Here is a 19,924-nt window from a genome sequence, read left to right as displayed (position 1 = left end):
ACCATAAACACTGCCTGTCTTACGAACACATTACAGCGATAAAAACCACATAACCTGCATACAGGTGCAAACATTTTTATCTATAAGAGAAATTCATAAAGTATTTTCACAAAAAGACACTAAGTGCACAGCATGCTGTTTACCTTGTAAATTCCAGGACATTTAGCAGTTCATATCTCTCTTCCTGTCCCAACTGAAGAATAAAAAAATAAAAATTAAAAAAAAAAGTGAGAATTAATGCAAAAAACCCCAAGCAAAAGAACCAAAACCAACCAACCAAGATTTCAATGGATATGTACCATGATGCAGTTATTCAGAAATGATTTAACACAGCAAGAGTAAATACAGCAAATTATAATGTTACTCCAATGTACTTACAGACTCTACGATCACTGAGTCAGGTGTCCTTCCAGTGAATACAAAACGAAGATTCCTGGCTGCTCTGACCAATGCTCCTTCATCTGCAACAAGTCAATTAGTTACTTTGCAGATGTACCAGAAAAACTGTTAGATTACCCCATGATTTAATGGACACAGCCCAAGCTCTTATACTTTTGGCTTCCTTTTTCTTTTATAGATTTTTAAAATTATAGGTGGTGCTGGAAATAACTCTTTGTTTCTCTTGTTAAAACTAAGAAAATGAGTTTACAGTTCAGAGAAAATAAGCCCCCAAAGGAACATGCCTCTCAGCTCAGTAAGGAGAACATGCTCTTCAAAGCACCTAGGCAAGCACCTTCCTCAGTAGGCCACTGGACAAGGTGCGTTTCTTTTTTGTATAAGTTCTATTTTAGAATGAAAGAGTGATAAGTCATTTATGTAAACAGCAGATAACTTCAATGCCTACGTTCAGAAAACATTTTAAGCAGCAACCCAGCCTCCCATAGGCATCTGTTCTCTCCAAATGGTTTAGAATGTCAGAACGGAATTAGTTCGTAATGCCCAATAAAACATTGCCATGGCCCGGTTAGCTTTATTTATTGCCCTACCTCTGCCCTGGTCTTCCAGTTGCTGAAGGACAGAATTTAGAGAGATAGTCACCTAGGAGCTGGGACAGACAGGGAAGAGGAAGGCTGGAGACCTTCTGCCCTTCAAGTAATTTCTCTCATCATAACTTGTTATAATAGATCGGTTCAGCAGAGCTGAACAGATTCTAATCATTTTGCCTGGTTTCATCATTTCCTGAATTCAAAAATTGTCTACGAAACACAGTAGGCTTGAACCAGACCTTTTGTACTACAACCTTTTCTCACTCTCTACTAGAACTTACCACAACTGTTATCCTATTAAACACATTTACTTTTCACTTTTTATTACAAAGACAGTATTTGTTCTAAATCAATACCACAGTTACCAAGTACAGAACAGGTTCACAAGCCAGGACGTGAATTTGTCTCCTGGTTTGATTTCTATTTGCATTTGAGCAGCCCCTTCAGGCTTTGACAGCAATCTGACACCACCTTAGGAGTGCTTAGGAGGTTAGTCACTCTTTGCCGTTACATAATCCACAGGATATTCATACGTATTTTCCAAAGCAAATGAGAAAAGTCTAAATCCTTTTCTGACAAAACCGATTTTAGCTGACACCAGTTCTTTAAGAGATATGTTTTCTTTTTTTCTTTTTTTTTTTTTTAATTTTTGAAGATATTTCAAAAACAATAAACTTCAAATAATATTTGCTTGTTGAGTTGATATAGTACTATATGTTCACTCAATTATTTGAGTCTCACCTGGAGATGCTGCTTGATATATAATTTTATCACCATCTCTTTCTGGAACTGCTGTATGACACACTGCCATCATTGTCAAAAACTCACATATTATAGGTGCAGTTGGCTAAAAAAAAAGATGTCAGAGCTTGATTAATCATTTAAGCAGTAACTAACTGAAAAGTAATAAAAGATATGGACTAATAACAGTCAAGAAAAAGCTTATGAAAGGTTTTTTCCACTCTTCTTCAAAAACTATCAACAACTGAACAAATCAGACATCACTGGAAAAAACAGAAAAAAAGGCTGGATCTACTTAACATGTATCAGCAACAAACAATTACAAAAGTATTCATGAGGGCATGCTGATTTTGTGTAAATATGTAATCTATTTCTTTTCTTTCTAAGGACATCATCTTTTGACTTGCTGAAAGTAATGGTTTAATTTCACAAAACAATGGTAATCGTTTCTATATAACTTACATGATTGCTCTGAAGATTCTCCAGTAATGATGAGTCACTAAATGTTTTTTCTTCTCCATTTTGTGAGCTTTGCCTAGAAATAATTAGCAGAAAAATATCATTAGCATATTCTTAACAAGTCATATCCAAATCATCTACACTACTGTGCTAAGGTCAAACACAAATTTTGGTTTGTAGCTGCTACAATACAGGCTGCAATCACTTACTGGGAAAACAAGAAGTGAAAAGGTACTTGGTTTCACATCTCCAAAGTTTATTAAAGAAACCTTGATTTATGTCAATACACTTAAATCCAGGTTAGTTTTTCTGCTGACTTCAGGTAATGTAGGACAAAGTAACAAAAAATCTACAACGTAAGACTGTTGCTTCTTGTCTTCTGATCTCTTGAATGAGATTATTGAAGGAACTCAGAACAAGATGTGTCTGAAGAGATCACACTTCTTTGAGAAATCAGCAGTTTTGTAATAGGTTTTCAAATGTTTGCAGAAAAGAAAGTCTGATATCTGAAAGGGGTAAGCAAACTGAGTTCAGACATCAGGGAAGTCTGCATGGAAAGGGTTTGCTTTTTATTAATCATGAACAAAAAGGAACCTAGCAAACTGATGGATAAAGAAGACACAGCCACAATGGTGAAGTAGGAAGGGACTGAAGAGATGCAAGGTGGAAAACAGTCATATACTAACACCTTTCAAATTGCACTAAACATCTGGCCAAAGCTGACAGCTCAAAAATGCAGGTACTTCTACGAAAACTTGTTACTGCAGTTGACTTTTGAGTCTTAAGACAATATAGGTGAGTTTGAATCTCAGTGAAATAAAACAGTGCTGCAAAGTGAACTCCGTTGGAGGAAAGAATTCTTTTTTCATTTACTTTGGAATTGCCTTGGCTCACATAATCTTAGAAGACAGTAAACACATTAGGTGATTTAAGTTGAAGGACAAGCCACGTATATCAAAGGCAGTCTAAAGTTTCTCTATTAAAACCAAAAGCAGGCTGTTTTAGTCCTGCACTACCATGAAGGAATACAAAATGGCAGTACCTCCTATATACAGCCACTCAAGGCCTAGTTTTTCTAAAAAGCTATTATGAAAGTGAGAAATGCAAAGCATCTTCATTCACCAAGACTTTTTGTTTAAATGCAAAGCAAATAGATCTTGAAGTGTCAAATGTTAACAACTTCTGATGCACTGAATTCGGTTAGAATTTAATGTTCAAGCTCTGTTTGCTTGAAGCTTTCTGACAGAAAGACTTGAAGATATTTTCCAGATTCAAGTGCTAAAAAAAAATTTGTGGGTATATATTGTGTTAAACTGGAAAACAATTCCTTCTAATAAAAAAAAAAATAAAGATTTAAAATATTTTGAATTCAGTACATTAGTCACTTTAGGACTAAATATGTTACTGTCATAAACTGATTATATTAATTACAACAGATTTACAGACAAAGAATTTTCTTAAGTATCTTATTTCATAAGTACTTATAAGATGTTCGTCACTTATAAAAGGGAAGTACTTTGTTTTTAACTACTGTTCAGGCATCAGTTTATCCGTTTCAGATGTGCTTATGAAGCTTTTTATGTGTATTAGTCAAAATCAGTTTTATTTCATAAATGTCTTATAAACAAGCATGCTTAATTTCATGTAAGCAATGCATTATTTTAATGAAACCACTTGTGTGCAGTTAAGCACACTTGAACATCTTTGTGAGAAACATCTTGCTGGTATATCAAATGAGGATATTCAGGTCAGGTAAGATTTTTGGATGTGCATGTGTGTCACTTTTTGTATGTATGTGGGGGGGGATTTTTCAGGTTGTCTTTTGTTTGTTCAGTTGTTTTTTTTTACTATAAAGAAAGTTTGATTCTTATCTAGAAAAGCAAGTCTTTTCCTACAACCTGTAAAAACACATTACAGCTTTGTGCAACGTATCTTGCCGTGACATTCAACAAGTACAATAGTGAAAATTTAAAGACTGTAAATGACATTTTTTCCTCAATCTGAGCTTATTTTGAACAGTATTGCAAGTATTTAGTTTAATAAAGAATGATGAAGAAGTGCAACGCATCATGCAGACAGCAGCAGAAAAGAAGTCAAGACTTAGTCTTTCATGAAGTCCCTGTTAGGAGATTAATGTTGTTCCCAAATGTATTTGGGTGTTTTAATCTCAGTTTCAGTTAAGAACTAGGTAGTGTTAATATTCTAAAACTACCTGTGGGAAGCAAAGTACTAACAATAATTTATTCACTTTCAAATATGGCCTTTTTTCCAACACGTTAGAGATCATTACTAACCTATTACTAAATAACAGTAGAAAAGTGTGATCAAAGTTACCATAATACCAACCGCCTTAACAAATGCCAAAGCTTTCTCTCCAATAGCAATTCTGAATTGTACAGGATTGTCAGTAGAATAACTGTACTATATCTCAGCAACCCTATTAGCAATTCTATTCCAGAATGCACAATCTAATGCCATACACAAATTTATGCCATCAGAATTCTAAGACACTGCTGGCTCTGCATCAATGGGAAGCTAAAGTAGTTTTAATTAAAATATCTCACATTTAGCTCCATTTCTAAAAATCTGACTCACTGGCTTTAAACTTGAATCTTCAACAAACATCACACACTAAATGATTTTGAGAGCTTACCAATCATCTGAAGGAACACTATAATCCTCAGGCTCAGGGCAATGGCTGCACAAGAAGCAAGGGAACAATAGAAATAGGGAGAGGAAAAGGAATCACAAAGGCAAAAAAACTGGATCGCGTATAAAAAAGAAGTTATTAATGAAATTAAATGGCTAAAGAAGTAGTTTTAAAGTTATTTCCACCAAGTATTTTGCTAATGCCTAGATAACAATTAAATGATGACCCAGGTTTGCATATATCACAATTTATAACACACTTTGAAAGAAGATGCATGGGAGAGGAAACAGCCACTTTTACTCTTTTCTATGTTCCTAACTTCTTATTTCCATCAATACAGGAAGACAGAGTGACTCTGTTCTCTGAGTAGCTATGAGAGATGCTGCAATGGTAACTCTGCTTTCTAAACAGTAATGCTCATCAGTAAATCAGGCTATGTCTTTTCAAAATGAGGTACATGAGAGCTGGGAAGCATAACAATAAAAATCAGATAACTTTTTTTTTCTAAAAAATACATTCACACTTAAGTTTCACAAAGGAGAAACTTTAGAATTTGTCCTAAGCCAACTTTAGATGAAGATATCTAACAAAGCAAATATCAAATACTGATTTTAAGTTCTACTACCATTAATGCATTTTTATATTACAAAATCACTATACAAAGAATTTGAAAATAGTTAGCTCAGAGCAGTTTCTCTGAAGTAATACAATTAGCTCATAAAATTAGCTCATGTGGTTGAAGCTGAGCCCAACATACATACATCTAAACACGCACATTCATATACATCTTTAAAATATCAGGACTAGAACTGTATTTCATTACAACTGTTAATTAAAAAATAACCAGTATGGTTACGGCATTAAGGATCTAAGTTTTCCTCAAAAGAGAAAACCTAGATCAAATTCCTGATGTATGGTTTTTCAAGGGGATGCAAACGACAAAGCCACAAAAGCCAAATCATCACCTTTAGCACAAGACCAACACTTTTCATAACCTGTACTTGATCTCCATCCAGTTCTAGATGTGTTTAATTATCTGCTACTCAGTGCTCTGAGATTGGCCCAGGTCCAGCATCTCACATAGTGGTAAGCCACACTGCCATTTATAATACAGGTGCTTCTATTTATTGCTCTAATGCATTTTTTTTTTCAAGTAAACAGCCTTAGAAGTTTGAGACTTTTAAAAATTCTGTTGAAGTAGTTGGGTGCAACTGCTGGCAAACGAATAGTGAAATGCTTTGTTTGCATTTATTTGGAGAGATTTCTTAATAGCAACATTGATATTTGGAGTCATGCCACTATAACAGTATTCATAAAAGCTACTTGGATGGTGGCTATAGTACTGTAGTTCATGCTACAGTACTGTAATTCAAATTCTTGTTCATCCTGCATAAGATTTAGTGCAAGAGCATATTCCTATATAAAATATGAAGTACAGGCAATGATACAAGTTTATGCAAGTATGAGGTAAGACTCTTTTTATAGTAGCAACATTAAGCAGACCGAGTGGTAGAAAAAAACATGCACACTGAAGTTGCATTAGAGCAGTAAGGCCTTAGTATCTAAATTTTTTTCTCCTCTTTGTCAAAAGAGATATCATGACTGAAGTGATGATATGTATTAGAAGTAACATTTCATTGTCACAAACAAACTGACTCCTAGTTGTATATATTGCCAAATGTAAGTTTATTTTAACTGTAGTATTAATGCATAGTTAGATATGCACGGCCAGAGGAAAAGGCACACAGATAGAGAAAAGTATATAAAGCCACCTACCCATAAGCAACTCCTGCTACTGTACATTTCTTAAATTGCATGACATTACATGTCAGGGTACCCGTTTTGTCAGAAAATATGTATTTGACCTAAATGAATGACAAAATTCATTATACATTAACATTCAGCAGTTATTTAGTTACATTAACATTAGCAGTTATATCTAACACAATTCATGACTATCAACACACGAAATATTTCTACCATTTCTGTAATCTTCATAGTTTACAGGAAAAAAAACCCGCAGTACATTAACATGGCAGACACGCAGGCTTGATATCCATTTCCAAACACGGCAATCAACTGAGATGTCAGGAAGCTCAAGCTTGCTTCTGTGCACAGTGGTACACTTAACTGTTCCTCACTCTACATATGGCTGAAATGCAAGAAACTAGTGAAGACCAGTGACTTTGCTAGTAAAATATTCAATTTCTGACAGAAAGCAATATGGTAAAAGAAAAGTATCTAAATGCATTTCTAAACGCCTCTTTTTGACATAGAAATATATCCTTATATCCAAAACATTACTTAACAAATAACAGTTGAGGAATGCCAAGGTGCAGGAATAGAAGAAATACATTCCTTTCTACCTACCCCAGGTCTCCTATTTCCATAACTGCATAAACCCTTTGTGTCTGGAAACTACTAGTTAAAGTATTTCAAAAATTGAACCTGAAATACATGTATCTGTGTTCTATTTAAATTTAGTTCAAACCTAGTCTTAAGAACAAAGTTAATATATGAAGAAATGAAGTGGTCTGTGATGAAACAAAGGCTCTATTAGTCAAAGGTAAACTTTAATTTTAATCCATTACAATTTATTTTTCATTAAAAATCACAGTATTATTAATTAGGAATTAACTGCATTATAAATGAAGCTAATAAGGCTACGTATTAGTAAAATTTACTCAGCACCTCCTATTTAAACATTCTGTTTCTGACGTATTTTGACTTCACCAAATCAACAGTTAGAAGAAATCTTCCGTGCCAGGTTTATGCCTCAAACTGCACTTTTGTTTCTGTGGGCAGAATGGGACAGCAGGAATTGCAGCTAAGAAAACCTTTTATTCCAAACAATAAAGTTTTGCCTTTCTTAAAACCTGATGATCTCTTGGGGGAAATATTCTCTTCATTATGTGCAGCCCTCATGTACTTCAGAGAAGACACTCACTCTTTCTGTTAGCAGAGTCTTTTGGTCTCCTCAGAACAATATGCTCAAATTAAGAATCCGTCAAAAAAGTGAAAGTGGAGATCCTGAGAAACCTGACTAGATTTTGGTGGTGAAGAAGACTTTGATGAGAAACGTAAGAAATGAAAACAAGAACTGTCCAGGTTAAAAAGGAGGAATGTGTCAGGGAATGTGAATAACAAGTTAACTGCAGAGATGACACAGATGGATTGTGCAAAATGAAACAGAAAGAAAGCTGAGATTCAACAGTCTCTTCCCCACTAGAGGAGACTGCACTCCCCTTTAAGGCCAGGAAGAGAACCAAATTTTTGGCTTTCTGCATATGCTTCTTAAACCCAGTAGGTAAAGGCCCTGTTCTCTTCTATGTAACCCCATGTTAGAACATGTTTACCTGCAACTACTGTTTTCCCAAAAAGCAGATCTCTGAAGTATTAGTCCCTAAGACTTGTTTGCCACATGGCTAAAATTATTATTTATTATTCTTGGAAAGCTAAAAAATTTTACATTCCCATGCAATAAGCTAAAGAATTAGTAATGAAAATTTCTAGGTTAGGAAATGCAAGAATATGTATCCTTGTGCATATTAATACAGTTCAATTAAATGAGCACATAATATTTTTTCCACGGGATCAGTTTACCATCACCAGTCAGTGTAACAGAAAGCATAATGTTTATCATGTTTTTAAAGCAAGACTGCAAATACAATTGGCTGAAGCAGCAAATATAATGTGTAGTGCTTCTGGAAGCATGCCCTGTGTCTCAGACACACTTCTACAAAGTTATACTTCCCTAAAATGAAGGACATACAATGAGTGACCTCTTGTGAAAAGCCTAACAGATTTTGTAGTATTAAATGAGAACTTTAAAGCAAAATAAAGAATTAACCTCAAATTTCCAGGGGTAACATACTAGAGATGCACACTATCACAGTGTATACACAGAGGCTGATTTTTTGTGCCAGACAAGTTTTAATGCTCAGACTTCCTCTGATTTTGTAGGTTTAATGATACACTTCAGCCTTCTGTGATTACCACATGCAAACTGACACATAAAACAGCATTTGCTTATTTAATACTGGTTTCAAAAATTTAACTCCCATGTATTGCAAAGTATTTTTAAAAATATCTGACTAAATGAAGAAAATGGAAATAGGCAAAAAAAGACTAAGGCAAACACATACAGTTTTTAAAATAAATCCTCACATTATTTTAATAATTTAGATGGTAAAACCACACGTAGAATTTCACATACAGAGTTGCAACCAGTAATTTTTTTCTACCTGTCCAAGTTCTTCATTGAGGTTGGATGTACGAGCCATCGCAGCAGTGTCCGTAGGTTCATAGTGCATGTCTATGTCCTACAGATTAAAAAAAAGTATATATATTTAAAAATTAGTCTTCCATAACTTATTACAAAAAAGTCTAGTACACAAATAGAAATGGTAAGTGTAGAAGAACAGACTGAACATTAATCAAGTTGTCTACTTGTGATTATTACAACATGGGAAGCCACCAACACAATCAGATCACTTCCAAGAATCCCCAGAATAAATTAGATTTCCTCTTTAAAACAAAAATCTATATGTTTCTTTGAGATTTTACTAAGATTATTTCCAGTCATCTGTATTATCGAAAAACTGTTGTACCCATGTATCTAAAATCCATTTAGCAACAAGCAGAAATACTACACTGTAATATTTAGTGAGAAGTCAGTCTTATCTATTTATATTGTATGCACAACCAGTCATTTCTAAATAGCAAGATAAATATACCTTGAGATAAAAACATGAAGATAAATTTTAGAGTAGATAATAAATGCGGGGTACATTGTAGGGTGCATTATAAGCGGTGGGGTTTTGTTTGTTTAACTTGTTAAAAAGGAAAAAAACCACCAGAGTATATTGTAAAATGTAGCAAAAAATTAAAACGGTGTGAAGTATGGCAGGTGACCAACTTCTCTATATCAATGATATGCACACACACACATAATGCTTGAGATAATAAATGTCCAGAGTCCCAGATTAAGATAAATTGATGATAACTAATCCCTCACATGGGAGGGTAACAGAAGATAAAAGCGTCTTTTGGATTTGTATAAACATTAGTTGGTCATCTACACATTCAAAATGGGCAAGCCTTTGTTGAGTATTTATTTTAGAATATAAAACATAAAGGAAGAAATTAATTGCATTTTCTTATTTGTCAATAGCTGCCCTATAGCACAAAGTAAGACACCAAAACCAGAGGACTGCTCACAAAAAGATTTAACTTTTAAAACAAATCATACACTTCACCTGCCACTCCACCTACACTTTTATCTCTATCTACATGACATCATATCTTGCACACAAATATTTCACACATTTGATCAAGGAAGAATGGCATGATTCATTTCCATTTGGGAAAAACTGAATGCATATTATTAAAAAGTACATGGCTTTAAGGAAAATACCTCACCCCCATCCCAGAGTAAATCCTTCTTTTCCTCCATTAATTCATTAACAAAAAAAAAGATCAAGGATGACAACATGATCTTTATATTTGTAAGACGTCATACTAACAGACACTGGCTTTGTACAAAAAAGCCACCATTAAACTACAGTGGTGGTGTGTAAAATGAGTGAAATACTGAAAAAACTCCAAACAAACAGACGCAGGCTATGCTTAGAAAAAACAAATTAAACTGGACAAAACTCCACTGGACTGCAAACACTTTCTTCTGATCATTCTGGTTGAAACCAATACCTGAACATTAATAATGAGAAAGTACAAAGCACATGAAAACATGATCCAAAAAGCAATTTGTGCAGATGTAAAAACACTAAATAAACTCCATTCATTATTACCTTCTGAGATTCCAGTAATAGCAACTAAACAGCATATTTAAGTATTTACATTAAGAAAAAGTCTGAAAAAAAGGTACACATAGGCAAGCAATCAATTATTTCACTTGCTTGTAAACTACTTGATTGTAGAAATCAATGCGTATTGTAAAAATAGTATTTACCCAATTTATGAAATATGCCTGGATAAATTTAACAACTTCAAGCGTAACCAACAAACTGATTGGAATAAGATTATTGAAGAGAATTATGAAAGTCAAGAAATTCAATCCAAAGTTGCTTGCTCCACCATCTGCCAAAAAACAAAGCAAATTAAAAAAACATTTAAGATCATTCTTAAATGTATATACAGTGTGTTCAGAAGATTGCATTAGCTGCTGTTTTTTAACATGTTCTATGGCCAAGAAGAAACTTGAGAGTGAATTACAATATCACTTGCTTATAAATATAACCTTCATAAGAGTTAAGAATCTCTGTTATAAAGTGGAGACCTTTGACATCTTCTCCAGTTTCTGAAAAGCAAAACTTACCAGCCATTCCCTCTTTTGCTATCTTTTAGAGATCATAATCTTGGAACATCTATATATGTATCAACCAAATTCTAAACTCTGAATTTTAGAGTTTCATATTTTTAAACGAGGAATGTGCAGTGGAATGATTTTTTTTTCTCTATTTACTCTCACACCTTCCTATTACCCACCCTCTCAACAAAATACTATAAAAAAGGTATGTTCAGCCACTTGAAGAGATGAAATTAGAGAATTTAATGAGATTTCTGAAAGAATTGGAAATGTGAATATTAGCATATATAACAAGCAGCTTTATAATATTTTTCCCTGTTCAAGATTTAGATAACTAGTAACAACCCAGAGGATGAAACTGGGAAATCATAGTCTGCTTCCAGCACACTAGAACAGTAAAAGATGCAGCCTGCCTGTCTGTATCCAAAGATTTTGAAGAAAAACAGCCTCAGATGGGTTTCCACTGCCTATGGAATATGGATCTGATTGTTACTCCAACATCCAAGAGAACAGGTTTTTAACGCTTTCATTAACACCAGTTCCGGCATCAAATTAAGTACCAGTCTAGAAGACCAGAGAGCCAACATTCACCATGATGTTGATATTCTCAATAATGACTAAGTTTGATACCTATTGCTATCTGTAAATAAAACAATATTCAGGTGTGATTGCTCTAACTAAATATTAACAGCATTCAGAAAGATGGGGCACTGCTAGGAACCTGTTTCACTACCATACACAAATTAAATAACTAAAGTGAAAAGGGAATTGTTTCTTACATATTAAAAGTGCCTGGAACAACTATGATCTGAATGTAGCCTTAAAGGGCATACCTTACAAAACTCAGCACAATTTTATTTAATCATGGGGAATATATCAGAAAATAAACTGACAAGGGTAATAACTTGAAGAATACAGAAAATATCAATAGCCACTATTTCATATTTATTTTTTTCAGAAATAAAATCATATTGCCTTGCATCCCCTGTGAGTACATTTGCCCAGTATAACATGTTAATGAAGTCTTTTGTGCCTGTTTTATTTTCTTTAGGAGCAGCCTGCTAAGGTCAGATGTTGGCAGGCAATAATTCGTTAGATCCCCGTAGAGTAAGAATAATAAAGCCACAGCATAATTTCCTGGGATGAGGGAGTTTAAAAATTCAGGAAAGTCACTGCAGCTTTAAATATAATCCATCAGTAACAGCTGAAAATGGCTTTGGTCTGATGTCTAGAAGCTGACTGGTTATGCCAGTGGAATGCTGATACACACCTTGCTGAGCTGCAGAGATGTAGAGGCTGAAAGTAGGAGAAGCAAAAAACAAAGCTTGTCCTGAATTTATCAAGAGATCAGATGGCACAGTAAGGCAAATTTCATACTTGCTGTGATACGCCTAGCCTAATGGCTTTAGTCAACAACCATTTAAAAAAATCCTGATAAAAACACACTATGTAAATGGCGGTAATCATCCCCCTTTACAAATATGAATACAACAAAACACTAAAATATTAATATTTTACTTCTTACAATTTAGGTCAAGATACCAGTCTCTTTCAGTATGCCTTCGATTCCATATAGCTGAACCAATAGAGCAGATCAAAGACATGGCAATAAGGATGCAGAACAGAATCAAAATCTGAATATTCGTAATTCGTTCCACATTAGACATTTTAAGAGGTGGACTTGTTGAATTCTGCAAAAGACAAAAAACAATGGTGGTTATTAAATATTAGAAGAGGTACAGTTCTTGCTTTTCAAATTACATGTTGCTGCATCCTTTTCTCTCATAAGCATCATCATCAAAATGGCATAACTATTTTACTCAAAAGAAAAGTAAGCAGCCTATAAATCCACGAATTAGAGCTTTAGATTTGTGTCATAAGCAGTTTAAATCATCACACAGAACACTCATAACAGCAACAGCTAACAGTAAACATTAAAAATACATGTGCGCACACCCTTCTAGTGCTGTAGAGGACAACTGCTATAATACAATCAAACTTTTTCAAATAACTAATTTACATATCAGAAAAGCAAAAAAGGAAAGACATGCATGACCAATCTGAGAACATTCTTTTTTCTTAACAAATACACCTCAATTTTTTATTTCAAACAGCACTAGGAAACATAATTTCATAGTCCTCATTTTGCAAATAAAGTTCCACTTCATTTTCTGACAAGAATGCTTACCTTCGTACTTGAAGGAAAGCTCCACAAGAGGACAGTTTTAGGAGCAGTCAAAAATAAAAAAGATGAACAGGCAAACTATAATGATCCAACTTGCTAAAAGAATAGTTTTTAAAACACAAGTTAAAAATAGTATCAGTGAATATGCTTGCTAGTAGAACTACTCTGTGGCTAAGTGACTAATAATAACAAGAAATTGCTTTATTTTTGTTGATTTTACTTCATAAGAAAGATACTCTGTTATTGACATTTTAACTATTATATTGAATGTAGCTATGTTTTCTGACAGGATTTTCTGTGGTGTGTAATGGCATAATAAGGTAACAAAATGGGTAATTGAGAGAAAACCTGAGTGACAAACCTGCATAAGTTTTGTGTCATGTCCTGTATAGACAACAATCCCATGAACCCACTGTGTATTTCTCAACTGAGCTCCTCGTAGAAGAATCTGATCAGATCCCAATGGAACAGTACTAGAAGAAAGGAGTTTTATACTTCAGCATTAAAACAATCAATGTCAATGAATAAACATAACCACCAGCTGTTAAAACCTATTAGCTAATTTATTATAATTTGGATTATTATTGTAAATTCGCTAGGCACCTATTTTTCAGAGTTAACTTTTTGGGAATCTTGACAGCGAAAACTTGACAGTTCAAAGCAAGTCCAAAAATTTAAGTTTGCAAAAATATTACTTACCACTTAATTGTGACTATGGACACTAAAGATACAGTGCTACTTAGCAAACAACTGAAACTAACAAAGGCCAATTTTCCTTTAATTTATGATTACAAAGCTTTTTCCTACGTGTATGCTGAAACTCAACCATGCTTATAAATTTGATTTTTACAAAGCAATTTTCAAATGAAATGATTTTCTGAACTCTCAACTTAATCCACTTCCAGTGAAATAAATAACTTAAATTAGCTGTTTAAAATTCACAATATTTTCTGCACCTTCTCTAAATTACAAAACCAGATATATTTACTTGTGTTATTTTTCTAGAACCCCACTGAGTATATGAGCAACAAAACCTCATAAGATGTTGGAAACATTTAACTGTCTTAAATTCAGACAGCTAACTTTATACATACACTATAGCTCATTTATTTTTGTAAAATATGAAAAGTTTGAGATAATTATTACTCTTTTCCTGGGATAAACAATACACTATTTTTGTACTTTTATAAGTACCAGCTAGCAGTTCAGACTTGTTAATAGTGCTCTAGTGTTTGGCAGTCTTACCTAAAAATATTCTCTACTGTTGTTTGAAATGAACACATTATGAAGATCACAAATAAATTGCTTAATGACAGCATCTATACCTCTGGTAGATAAGCTATAAAGAATCTGAGGCAGCCATGATATTGGGTAACATTTTTGGTAGCACAAAGAACATGAAGTCAAACTCAGCAAGTAAGTTTAGGTAATAATTTCTTCTGGATCATCATGTCCCCTTCTCTCATATATAAGCTTTTATAATAAGACTCAAAGACTGCGAGTAAAGAGGAAACGACATAATCTTGCTCCCCTAAAATTAACAGTGGCAATGTTAATTTGCAAAAAGTAGAAAAAACCACATTTGATCTGGAAAAATATTTGAGTGCTTTTCCATAAAGACCAAACAAATAACAAATGTCATCCCATTATAACTTAGTTCACTTTTTAGGGGGTCCACTCACTGTTTAAAGAATCATTTTCCCCATCAACTAAGTATGCTTCAGCAACTGAAATGTTGAATTGTATTTCCATGGAAAATAATTTCCAGGTGCAGGTGCTTCATGAAAAGAAGATATCAGAAAAGTTAACAGAAATAGGAAACATACTGAGATTTACTTGCTTTCTAAATCTGAACTGTGCTGCTCTTGTAGTTGAGATGTGTTCATATCATGGCAAAATTAAGAGAATAAATGTCCTTTGAAGTATGAAAGGAACTGGGGTTTGAATTACCCAAGAATCATTAAAAGGGATTAGTGTTGCCAGAGATTGCTTCTGCACTTATTTGCATTCTTTGATCAGAATCATTCTAAGACTTTTGGCCCATCCGCCAGCACAACATGTAGATATTCCAGTTAAGAAATGGATTAGATGTCATTCCAAAACTAATTAGATATATTTTTAGTCTATTAACTCTAAAAAGAATGTCACAGAAGATGAAAGACCTAACCAGAGAAACGTTATTTTTAAGTTCCCCACAGATAAACTGGAAAGCTTTTCAACTACGGTCCTTCTCTGGAATATCAGATGACTTTCTGTCTACAAGATACTCTAGGAAAGCAGAAGTCAAAACCTTTCACTTTTAATTCTCATACTCCTTGAAAAGTCAGGTGAGTTCTAAGACTCTTCCTGCCACTACCTGATCATCCTCTATTTTCCCCTCTTAAAAGCTGCGAAGAATATGCAGTAAAGTCCTTTCTATTGCAGAATCCATTGATTCTTTTTGCCATCAGGACACTGGCTCTCAAATGGATACCCTTCTCCAACTTGGAACAGGAATTTATCCTCAAGGATCTGTTATTGGGAAGACAATCAGAAGAGAATTGGGATTGCAGCCTGTGGGAGTTGTGTCCAGCAGAACTGGTACACAGACCAAGGAGAAGAAAACAGAGAGCAAAGCAACCAGGGGCATAGAAAGCCCAGATCTGCCAGCTGTCATGCTACTGATCCTCAGCATTGTGATATTATCCCACTCTTCAACGATGCGATGGTGCAATGACTTGTCAGAGATCTCAAGTCTATTTTCCTGGCCTCAGCCTTCTCAAAACTGCTCCAACCCATCTGAGTCTTCTTGTATGCTACATAACTAATGACTTCTCAGCAACATATTTGGGTTTTATTCAGTAAGGGATGTTCTCAATGGGGAAGTACCTTTTCAGCATACTTTTCTGCCAGGACTGTCAAAGATAAATTAAGAGCTAATAAGACACATTTGAAAGCTTACATATCAAAATCTTTTTCTTATCAAGCAATTTATGTAAAGAATATCTTCAGGAAAACATTTACTTTACATCTGGATAACCAATGTCTGCCCTTGTTTTTAGCTTGCTCACCCTTTTCCTCTGAGCCATTGCCTAATAATAATTTCAAATTTATCCAGGTTAAAGAACTTTTCTTCTTTCCCTAGCTAATTGTCTTCATTGCCTTAAACCAAGAGACATGCTTCTGTATATTTGTGAGCATAACAAAGACCATTAATACACTCAAAATCTGAGGATACCATGAAAACTTTTGCAGCCTATTTTAGCACACAGTTTTAGCCAAAAGGCAAAATAACTCTAGTGGAGTTATACCTCCTTGAATACAGAGTATCCAAAAGAAGGAAAATGGAACCTTTATTTTTTTGAGTTTGGTCTCCCATGAATTGTAAAAGAAAAGTCTGAAAAGGTCAACTAGATACAACATTTATGGACTGTAGGAGTCTGGCACTCCAATAAGTTATCTAAAGGGAAACAAGGGGAAGATACATGCTCAATATCTTCTATTGCTGTTGCAAAAATGTTAAGATAGTAGTGGATAAAGTCGCAATCACAGCTGCTGGATCTACAGAATCTGGTCAGAAGGCCTTAAAGATCTGGATAAATAAATACCAATTAGATGAACTTGTGCTGCCGCTAATACAGGCAGAAAAAGAACGGATCCCTGATTATTCATGTTGAAATTAGGGTCAGGATCCAAAAAGAGTTACTTACCTGCAATTCTTTTTCACTGAAGGTAAATATTATATTAGAGCCACACTTTTGAAACTATCCTACTGTGCAGAAACTATATTCAAAACATTCCAAAACTGAATTTCTCAAATGACAAATTCCTTGACCAGGAGATGGCGTGCTCCTACACATTCTTGAGGCATAATAGCCATCAGTACATTCGATGTTTCTTTTTTAAAATCAAATTTTAAAATTAAATAATTAGTTTAAAAATAAAAGTATGTTTTTCCCTCTAGCCAGGGAAGAAGGATGAGTGTGTGGATCTATTATAACTATTACCTTCAGAGAAGAATTACAGGTAAATGTTTTTCTCTTCTTAACGACAAGTACAGTGGAATTATAATAGATCCACACTCTTGCGACTGAAAACTCCCGGAATGCATCTGTAAGAAATCAGTAAATAAAAATGGAATATAAAAAATGTATTTAATAATTAGTACTATATATATCAGTCTAAAACCACAAACATTAATATTGTATATGGAAAAATAAATGCCTACCAAATAAAAAAGAAATCCTGTAAATCCTTGGGAATCAAGGACTTAACAATCCTGGATTTAGTAATGAATTTTATACTCCTAATGCATCACATTTGCTGTGAACCCACAGAAGACTCCAAATATCAATATTTGATAAGCACTTAAGTATTTTAACAATTTTTTTAGCAGTTTTACAAGCGTGTATGTTGTAATTGCAGTGAGGCAGTCTATTTTTAGACAAACATGCTTTCAGTAAGCTAAGGTCTTTTGGCTACCAAATTAGAATAAGTTGAGGTATATAGCAATGGACTCAGTTTCAATCCAGATTCAGACAAACAAAAGAAAACAACAATAAAAAAAAAACAGACAAGAAACTACTATTCAGCTTCTATTATATACACTTAACAGGCAAGGAATGAGACACTTAAGAAGTGAGTTACTAGGTACATATTGCAAAACTATAAGAATTTGATTAGCACTCCCTTCTATTATTAATAAACTATTGTTTTCTGAAGGTCAGCCAGTATAAAAACCCAAGTTGTAGCCATTAAAAGTAAGGTTTTACCCCTAGAGTTTTTGAAAATAATGATGTCTAATAAGGAATACATCAGAAAAGAATTTACCTCTCTAGTCTTCACAGAATTAAGACATTACTATTCATATTTTAATTTGAATACTTTAAAAAGACATAGCTATCTGTTGATTGAATCTCTTGAGATGATCTTCCTCAGATTTACATACCCATGCCCATCCAGTCTGATGTTTCCAACAAAGTCATAGAGATGTCGGTTTGGGCTCTCACATTCAATTCTGCCTGAAAGTCTCATCAAGCTTTCTATGTCCTTTATGTCTGATGTTAGTGGCAATCCCTGTAAAAAAAAATTAGTTTGTCATGACATTAAAAATCACTTTCCAATATATAAATCTATGTATTATAAATCTGATAGTGCAACACGAGAAAACCAGTATACCTATACGGGAGCAAAACTGGACTGCTACGCTTTGCTGTCATACTGCTGGACGCTACAGTGAAAAATTCACCCTGGTATCTTAAAACATCATGATAAAGACAGGGTCATAACCAACCATATAGCTCAGCAAGAATGTCCCTGCATACGGGGACATGGAAAACTCAGTCAAAACCTGCTATTCCCTACCTGTCCCTCAAGGACAATACAGGCACTATCAGCTTCTCTTTGAAGGGCTTCTCCCTCATGTGTCCTCTGAACACAAGACCAATACCCAGACGACTAACATTTCTACCTATTTTCCCAAAGGAATACCCTAAAATAAAGCACAAGGGATGGCTTAGGAGTAATCATTCATTCCTTCCACTTGATTAATTGAACAATACTTTTATGATGGCAATAACTGCAGCTTTTATTCAAACAACTAAAATTTTAGTATTTTAAAATGGCTATTAATGTCATGAAATATGTTTTTATAAGCAATATTAGATGAAAATAATATTAGAAATATTCTCAAAAAATTAAATTCCTACCTGTCGAATTTTTAAGTTTGTCTCACCATCTAAGTTAGATGTTTCGATGTAGCACATAGCTTGCGGTTCACTATTAAGAAAAAAAAATCCTTAATTTTAAATAATAATGTCAAAAGGCACAAACTTTCTGTAATCTTTTAACATATACTTATGCAATCATGTTTTTCTTTTCCTGATCAGATGTTCAGAACTAGAATAATTTACAGTTAAATCTGTAAAAACCAACAGCACTTTACACTTTCAGAAAAGTTTGCCAAAACCTGTTGTTGTTCCTGTCAAAAATACTGTATACAGCAAAAGTATCCTATGTATTCAAGAGACTAAGATACAGCCACCAACGCAGTGCATTCATAGTGCCTGCTACTGTAGGCAGCGGTAGTTTCAACATGAAAGTTTTCTTGTAAAGGGTTCTTTTATTAAAAAAGCCTAAATTATGGATAACCATTATAGAACTGTTAACTAGGAAAACAGATAAAGAAGGATGAAATGACTTTTTTTCCAATAGAGAGTAAACAAGAACAGGTCAGGATTTCTGAATTACTCCAGTAAGCTCCTGTTTTCTGGACACAAGGACATAACACCTACTACTTATATCTACGATACAAGGATGTTTTGATCCTGTAAAGGATCAAATGAGTCATAGTAATCTCCTTACAACTTAGAAAAAAAACAGTTTACTCTCTACACCACTTCAAAGCTTCTAATATTTTCCTTCTTTCCAGCATGAAACTCAAGCATCTAGTGTTTTTAAATTTTTTTCTTTATTTATGCAACAGTGGCTACTGGTAAGCAACTTAATTTTAAAATGCTTGCAGAATAATGTAGGTTATTCTAACAAATTTTTGTAAAGCAAAAGCATTTGAATGTGATAGATCATGATCATAAAAT

General features: G+C 34.0%; 1 protein-coding gene across 5 annotated transcripts in view; it reads right to left on the bottom strand.

Annotated features, from left to right (window-relative positions):
• Positions 1-19,924, bottom strand: part of ATP8A1 (ATPase phospholipid transporting 8A1) — a 103,588-nt gene that overhangs the window by 58,677 nt on the left and 24,987 nt on the right. For 4 of the 5 annotated variants that reach the window (XM_082050339.1, XM_082050340.1, XM_082050342.1 and 1 more), the window contains 12 exons: positions 19,037-19,106; positions 18,277-18,404; positions 13,711-13,822; positions 12,690-12,855; positions 10,808-10,935; positions 9,081-9,158; positions 6,613-6,701; positions 4,840-4,884; positions 2,190-2,262; positions 1,728-1,833; positions 379-461; positions 144-193 (listed from right to left, as the gene is read on the bottom strand). In XM_082050339.1, the coding sequence (XP_081906465.1) occupies positions 144-193; positions 379-461; positions 1,728-1,833; positions 2,190-2,262; positions 4,840-4,884; positions 6,613-6,701; positions 9,081-9,158; positions 10,808-10,935; positions 12,690-12,855; positions 13,711-13,822; positions 18,277-18,404; positions 19,037-19,106 (1,128 nt within the window). The remainder of the gene's footprint in view (positions 1-143; positions 194-378; positions 462-1,727; positions 1,834-2,189; positions 2,263-4,839; positions 4,885-6,612; positions 6,702-9,080; positions 9,159-10,807; positions 10,936-12,689; positions 12,856-13,710; positions 13,823-18,276; positions 18,405-19,036; positions 19,107-19,924) is intronic. The other variant, XM_082050341.1, reaches the window with a different exon arrangement.

This window comes from Streptopelia decaocto (genome assembly GCF_964273445.1).
Source record: "Streptopelia decaocto genome assembly, chromosome: 4".
NCBI classification, from domain to species: domain Eukaryota; kingdom Metazoa; phylum Chordata; class Aves; order Columbiformes; family Columbidae; genus Streptopelia; species Streptopelia decaocto.
This window is presented reverse-complemented; position numbering and strand designations above follow the sequence as displayed.